At 35.9% G+C, this 8,022-nt stretch overlaps 1 protein-coding gene across 1 annotated transcript; it reads right to left on the bottom strand.

Annotated features, from left to right (window-relative positions):
* Positions 1 to 803: 803 nt before the first annotated feature.
* On the bottom strand, positions 804 to 5,875 carry LOC110178301 (uncharacterized). Its single transcript, XM_020945390.2, has 4 exons — positions 5,289 to 5,875; positions 1,576 to 2,170; positions 1,332 to 1,481; positions 804 to 1,273 (listed from the first exon to the last, which is right to left on the bottom strand). Exons 1-4 carry the CDS (start codon positions 5,290 to 5,292, stop codon positions 937 to 939), a joined length of 1,086 nt encoding a protein of 361 aa, XP_020801049.1. The 5' UTR covers positions 5,293 to 5,875; the 3' UTR covers positions 804 to 936.
* Between the last annotated feature and the right edge of the window lie 2,147 nt (positions 5,876 to 8,022).

Raw genomic sequence — 8,022 nt, forward strand, 5'->3', positions numbered from 1 at the left:
TCATCTTATCTTGTTGATGTTTTAAACAGATTTTCTTTCCCTTTAAGATAGTTGCCTCATTTTCCTTGCTTTGTTACCCTGATAAATATTAGTTTCCTTTATAATTCCTTGACATATTTTTATACAAAATTAATATTTTTATATATTTTCATTGCAATGAATTCTATTTTTATCCTTCCTTCTACATTGATCACGAAGCAAAGGAGAGGTTATCCTTGTTTCCGTAGCGAAAACAAATGTGAATGTGCGATAAATGCTAAATAAACACGATTTAATTGCAAGCAAACATTTGTCTTTGCTCTTAGGGGGATTATTAATTTGCATATCTGCTTAAATGTGCGCACATTCATGAATATTATGAATATGAACATTAAATGCCACAAAAGTATGCTATGCCAACACGGGCAAATAATATGTAAAACAAGGGGAAACACTTATGTACAACCAAGACTTTAGAAAAAGGATTTAAGGATTTTTTTTAAATTAATAATAATATTTTTATGTAATAAGTTTCTGTGCTAAGTGAAATTTACTGATTTGGCTCTTAGATTATGTAAATCTGGACTAAAATCATGTATATCCCTTTCACGGCATTTTGTTAAATTTCAATATAAAATTATTTATAAATACCGAATTTTTGAAGCGAATTGATAATATATATTATATTTAAACTATAAAATAGTCTAGAAACACTAAAACAAGAGTTTCTTAAATGTTTTGGCAAATAGTACACATAATATTCTCATGTAAGAATTCCACTAAGTTTACAATCATTAGGCCGTAATTTCACTAAATTTATTACATTTTAATAATTCTTATTTAGTTTTTTATTATTATTTTTTTTTTTTTTGTATATGAATAGTACATTAAAAATGTAAGATCAATTATGAATATTAACTGTAATAATGTACTATTAATTATTGTTTATAATTAATATTACTTTCCCTTTTTGCCCTTGCCCTTGGCGGCACGTCGATTCCTCTTGCGCTGATCCTTCTTCCATTTGCGCCAATATTTCTGAATCATGGTCGCCGCTCGGTTCATCATGAAGACCACTAGCTTCTCCTGCTGAATACGACGCTCCTCCTCCTCCCGCCTCACTACAATGTTCCTGTAAATACGCTCCTCATGCCGGAACTGGATCATAAAGTCATCGAGCACCTTCTTGGCCAGCAGATACTGATCCTCCATGGCAATATTCGCGCGCATCTTCTCACCCAGACTTGAGTCGTATTTCTTGAGAAGACTTTCTAGTTGCAGGAGCAGTTTGTTTCTGGTTAGGTAAATAAATATTTTATACATATATTAAAGGGAACATTTAAGCATTTTACTTTTCACTCCTCAAGTCTTGCTCCTCTTGAAGGTTTTTCTTGGTCATCGCTTCGTAGGCTTCCCTGGCAGCATTCAGCTCCTCCTCCAGTTCCTTCTGTCTGTCCATGCTGCCCTTGTGGTATAAGCGCATAGTACGATTACATTTTTCACTGAAGAATATAAGTAAATTTGCGATATTAGAAAAAATCATAATTTAATGATAAAATAAAGAGTGAAAGACTGTAATGAAAACTCCCAACTTACATCTCATTTTGAATGGCCACATTATTTTGCCACTTCTTGTTGGCCAGATCATCTTCCACCTTCATCAGGTATATACCCTTGGCAGCCGTCTTCCACTTGCCAACAACCTTTTGAAATGCCAAACTGGCCTTTATATCCAGAATCTTCTTCTGTATATCCACATTCTGATGATAGATGGCATGCAGCTTGCGCTCCTTGGTGATCTCACTCCTCGAAGATCGATTCAGGTGGACATGGGCACTCTCAACGAGGAAGTGAAAGGCGGCCAATACTTGCCGATCTCGATCCTCCAGATTTCTCATCAAACGTGGAAAGAATCGATAGATTTGATAGTTGACCAGAAAAAAGTCCACAATGCGCATGGTGGTGTGATCATGGGGCAGCTTGGAGCGTCCAGTTTGAGTGCCCAGATGATGGATCATCTTCTCGATCGGTCCCAAAATTTCCTCATAGCAGGTGTTTGTGAATACGCTCTTTAGGTTTTCGGCATTCTCCAGAAGCTTGGGTATAATCATAGCAATCTTAATACGTTCCTGAGATAATTTTAGCACTCTTTCCACACCCTCCAGCCGGGCCTTTCGCTCGGCGGTTTTATCTGGGAATAGTTAAATATAATTAATAATTATTATACTATTAAATATATATTATACTTTTAAAATTTGTCTCCGACCAGTAAGTAGTTATGACCAGTAAGAAACTATGATCAGTAAGTATCTATGACCAGCGAGTATCAATTACTAACATTGAACACTAATAAACAATGACTTGCAACTTTTGTAACACAACACTTCTCTGAGACTTGGCCGGCAGCAGTCACTTCGTTCCGGGGATGTTAGAACAAGTTGGGAATTATATGCACAGATGTGCGAGATTTGTTTTGGAACAAAATTAAGCTATTTGAATGAAACTATTTATTTATTCGTCTATATAATTTTACTATTATATAAATCGGAGCATGGCGAATCGGTCGACTATATATATACATATATTTAGCTGCCATAGGAACGATCGGACGATTTATAGAACTATGATCAGTAAGTATCAATGAACATCAATTAACTATGACTATTAAGTAACTATGAGCAGTGATTAGCTATGATCAGTGAGTATCAATGAACAGTAAGTAGCTATGACCAGTAAGTATCTATGACCATAAGTAACTATGAAAAGTAATTAACTCTGATTAGTAAGTTATGATGATCCGTAAGTTACTCTGATTAGTAAGTTTCAACATTAAGTAGCTATGGCCAGTAAGTATCTATGAACACTAATAAACAATGACTTGCAACTTTTGTAACACAACACTTCTCTGAAACTTGGCCGGCAGCAGTCACTTCGTTCCGGGGAGGTTAGAACAAGTTGGGAATTATATGCACAGATGTGCGAGATTTGTTTTGGAACAAATCTAGGCTATTTGAATTAAACTATGGAGTTATTCGTCTATATAATTTTACTATTATATAAATCGGAGCATGGCGAATCGGTCGACTTTATATATACATATATTTAGCTGCCATAGGAACGATCGGACGATTTATAGAACTATGATCAGTAAGTATCAATGAACATCAATTAACTATGACTATTTAAACTCAAATTTAATTAGAAACTTATAGTTTCAAGAAGAAGAACAAAAATAATTGTGTTTGCTACGGTGCTTAAGTACACTGATTGAGAAGCGCAGAGGAGGGCACTTTTTTGAGAGATAAGTGAATGCGAGGAAAGTGTTATTTTTGAGAGAGAGTAAAAGAGAGGCAAACAAAATTTGGTTTTTTGAGAAACGTAGGGAAGGTCTCATTGTTTATTTTGGAATAATGAGAATTTAAGTTAGTAAAAAATATGTGATAAATCCGTAAAATTAATCAAAAATATAACATACTGACCCTTGGTTTTTGTTCTTTTTTAAATATCTATAACCAGTAATTAACTCTGAACACTAAGTATCTATGAGCATTAAGTAACTATAGTCAGTAAATATCTATGACCAGTAACTAACTCTGAACAGTGAGTAACTATGACCAATAAGTAACTATGATCAGTAATAATCTTTGACCAATAAGTATCTATGACCAGTAAGTATGTATGATCAGTTACTAACTTTGAACACTAATAAACAATGACTTGCAACTTTTTTAACACAGCACTATTCTGAGACTTGGCCGGCAGCAGTCACTTCGTTCCGGGGATGTTAAAACAAGTTGGGAATTATATGCACAGATGTGCGAGATTTGTTTTGGAACAAAATTAAGCTATTTGAATGAAACTATTAATTTATTCGTCTATATAATTTTACTATTATATAAATCGGAGCATGGCGAATCGGTGGACCATATATATACAGATATATAGCTGCCATAGGAACAATTGGACATTTTAAAGAACTATGAAACGTATGTAACTATGATCTGTAATTAACTAAGACCATTAAGTAACTATGAGCAGTGATTAACTATGATCAGTAATTAACTATGACCATTTAGTAACTATGAGCAGTGATTAAATATGATTAGTAAGTAACTATAATCAGTAAGTATCTGTGACCAGTAATTAAGTATGATTAGTAAGTATCAATGACCAGTAAGTATCTATGAACACTAATAAACAATGACTTGCAACTTTTGTAACACAACACTTCTCTGAGACTTGGCCGGCAGCAGTCACTTCGTTCCGGGGATGTTAGAACAAGTTGGGAATTATATGCACAGATGTGCGAGATTTGCTTTGGAACAAAATTAAGCTATTTGAATAAAACTATTTATTTATTCTTCTATATATTTTTACTATTATATAAATCGGAGCATGGCGAATCGGTAGACTATATATATATACAGATATATAGCTGTATAGGAACAATCGGACATTTTAAAGAATTATGAAACGTAAGTTACTATGATCTGTAATTAACTAAGACCATTAAGTAACTATGAGCAGTGATTAACTATGATCAGTAATTATCAATGAACAGCAAGTAACTTTGACCAGTAAGTATCTATGACAAGTAAGTATCAATGACCAGTAAATATCTATGAACACTAATAAACAATGACTTGCAACTTTTGTAACACAACACTTCTCTGAAACTTGGCCGGCAGCAGTCACTTCGTTCCGGGGATGTTAGAACAAGTTGGGAATTATATGCTCAGATGTGCGAGATTTGTTTTGGAACAAATTAAGGCTATTTGCACTAAACTATGGAGTTATTCGACTATATAATTTTAATAGTATATAAATTGGAGCATGGCGAATCGGTGGACTATATATATACATATATATAGCTGCCATAGGAACGATCGGACGATTAATAGAACTATGATCCGTAAGTAACTAAGATCAGTTATTAACTATGACCATTAAGTAAGTATGAGCAATGATTTACTATTGTCCGTAAATATCAATGAACAGTAAGTAACTTTGACCAGGAAGTATGTATCTATGACCACAAAGTATCAATGACCAATAAGTATGAATTTTCTAGTTTTCAGTCGATTTTCATTAAATTTAATTTATAGCCATTGTATATTAAAAACGAACTACTATATCATATAGCAGCCATACAAACGATCGTTAAAAATAGAGGAAAATGCAAAGCGGTGAATGTAAAACTGTAGATATGAACTGTATAGGTGAATGAAATGAAAGCAGGCATAACTTTATTGTTTTTTAACATAGATAGTCAGCTTCCTTTCATTTTATACTTTCAAGTTTAAACTTACCCATTTTGGGGTTATATCTTGCCAATTCTTTAAAGTTTTTGTGGCTTTGTAGCTTGGATTTATGCTTTAGTTAAAAGTTCTATGTAATATGTATCCGATTGTTAGAATTCCTTGTTACTTGTTTATATATCTAATGCATTTTGAAGAGCTTGATTTTTCTAACGCTTCTAATTCCCTTTTTTCTTTTCCCTGTACAAATATAATTTTATATTGAAAGTCAGTATTTAGTTTATAATTTGTTAGTTGTGTGTTTTGTGTGTTCTCAAATCAAGTTATTGTGTAGCTCTGAGCTGTATATATTATTATTTTTGATGGATAAACAAAACGGCCTACTATGTTGTTGCTTTGGGTTACAAATCCTTCCCCCTTTTTTTCGATCGTCAAGTGACTTGAAAACAAAAGGGCGATGTGATGACGGGCGGAATAGCAGTTTTGAATGGCGTTTTCATGGCGCTGCCTGGCTGAAAACTTTGGCCAAGTGCAGTAGTTGACAATGAAGTGGGGTGTGGTGCTGTTGGGTGGTTCTATGGTGATTCTAGGGTGGTTCTAGGGTGTCTTTTGGATGGCTCCTGGGGTCTGAAGGGGGCGGTTATTTGCTTGTGTGTGGCCATGTCGCATTATGTCAACTGGCGTGGCATGAATGAAAGCTGCAGCAGCAGCAGCAGCAGTAGCAGTGCGAAGGGAAGAAAATAAAAAAAGAAAAACCATAAGAGCATGAAACGAACTTGTGAATGCAGAACAATGTTGCTCGAAGGAGAAGGGGGTGGTGTGTGTGCTTGCGAAAAGTTCGTCACTCAGGTGGAAAATCCACCTAATGAAACAGCCATGGAAATAAAAGGGGGAAGCCCAAGAGAAAGCATTAGCCTTCGGTGGATCTGCCAAAAATCACGTACATATGTACTGGAAAATATAAGTAAAATGAACATATTGTTTAAAATATATAATTTTAATATAAAATAGTAATTTATTTGCTCATTATCATCTTTGAAACTTTTCAAAATATGAGGGTTGAGTTAAAATGTATTTTTCTCCAAGGAAAATTGTTATAAAAGAGATATTATCTTTTGAATACACTTGAGTTATGACCTCAAATTCAAAAATAATAGAATTTAATAATCTATAGGTCAGTAACTATATTTATTTGTACTTTAACATTAAAAATAATTCATTAAGTTAACCCCAATTGTATTTTAAAGTACAGGTGCACCCAGCTTAGCTTAATTTCAATTCCATTTCGTTTCGACCTTTATTCCCAATTCTGTTCCATTTTGTTTCCCGTGCTACGCCATCCATCTCCTCTTTCCACTTCCATATTTGCCAGGGTGAAACGCAACAAGTAAGAAGAAGCAACTGCGCCGAGGCCAAAAAGTTTCCAGGCACCAGCATATCCAAAAAAAAAAACAGCAACAACAACAATAAAGACAACAAGGACAACAGCGATGACAAAAATGAATGGCGAACATTTGCTGAAAACGTCGCAAAGTACCAAGTCCTCTTTACCACCTCCTGCACACACACAACAAATAAAAAGGAAAAGAAAATAAAACAAGACCTGCTTGTGTGCGTAAAATGCTGCAATGCGAACAAGCAGCAAAAAAGGAAAGCCAGAACAAGAAAAGAAAATAAAATTGAGCAAGAAATAATATTTGTTGTTGTCTTTCGCAGGGCTTGCAAGAAAAGCGATGAACGATAGAGATACCAAGAGAGGCCACCATCAAGCAGAAAAGTCAAAAGAAATGACGCATAAGCAGAGCAACAAGAGAGTGTCGAGAGAAAAGGACTTGCAGAAGCAAGGACTTAAATTTCCCACAGAGAGACAACGAGAGTGCCCCTCGTTTTATGCAGCAAAATGTTTCAAGGCGAGAGAGACCAACAGAGAGCGCCTTGGAGTAGGCAACGGTTTAAGAACCGATTGGCCAGAGAGAGCTCATGAGAGCGCGCTCAGAAAAGTATGCAGCAAAATCATCTGCTCCACATACGTAACAAATGGCCATGCAAAGCGCCATCGCAGAAAAACGCTAACGGTACTGCAAAGAACCTGCAGCCCAAAAGGCAAGGTCCAATATGGCTCTCCCTCCGTCTGTATTGTTCTCATGCGCTCTCTCTCTCTCTCTCTCTCTGGTGGCCCACATTCGCTCAGCTGGGCTGCTCGAATTTACCGTTAACCGATTACAGGCCCTGGCTCATTATGTTCCGTTGCCTTGGTATTGTTGTATATTTTTATAGTCCCTTACTCGACTGTTTCTTTTTAAGTTCCCCTTTCTTTTTTTCGCCGTACTTTTATTTTATTTTTTTCTCGCCTTCTGGCCTTCTTCCCTTCCCATCTACAGTTATGCTTGGCTTGGCCGCATTGCAGCTATAAATTTGTTTGTGGTTCACATTTGCCTTGGAAGATTACTTTTGGGCATAGTCGCAGCTCCAAGGGAAGAAGAACCATAGAGAAAAAGGGGGAAGAGGAGAAGGGGTCGAATACCGTTGGAACAATGGACTCAAGGAAAGGGAAACGAGAAACAAGAAACGACAAACTAACTGTGCTCGCCGTCGCTTTTAATGGCGACGCTGCTCTGGGTTGGTTCTTTGGGGTGGAAACCCCATAAAGAACCTTTTTTGAGAAAGTGTTATTATAATGCTCGGTTCGGTCTGCCAACGGGAAGGTCAGGTTGTTTGGATTCCGCCAGAGGAAACTAAAAGATACTATATACCCATGGGTTTTCCCCTTTAAGCGGAATGGCAA

This window comes from Drosophila serrata, unplaced genomic scaffold (genome assembly GCF_035046125.1).
Source record: "Drosophila serrata isolate PLE 108 unplaced genomic scaffold, ASM3504612v1 contig_184, whole genome shotgun sequence".
Lineage (NCBI taxonomy): Eukaryota > Metazoa > Arthropoda > Insecta > Diptera > Drosophilidae > Drosophila > Drosophila serrata.

What these genes read in the sequence shown, in the direction of transcription:
- LOC110178301 (XM_020945390.2), bottom strand. An exon ending in GTGGCCATTCAAAATGAGAT is followed by an intron (nt 1,482 to 1,575) that starts GTAAGTTGGGAG and finishes TATATTCTTCAG; the next exon opens with TGAAAAATGTAATCGTACTA. An exon ending in CAAGACTTGAGGAGTGAAAA is followed by an intron (nt 1,274 to 1,331) that starts GTAAAATGCTTA and finishes TTACCTAACCAG; the next exon opens with AAACAAACTGCTCCTGCAAC.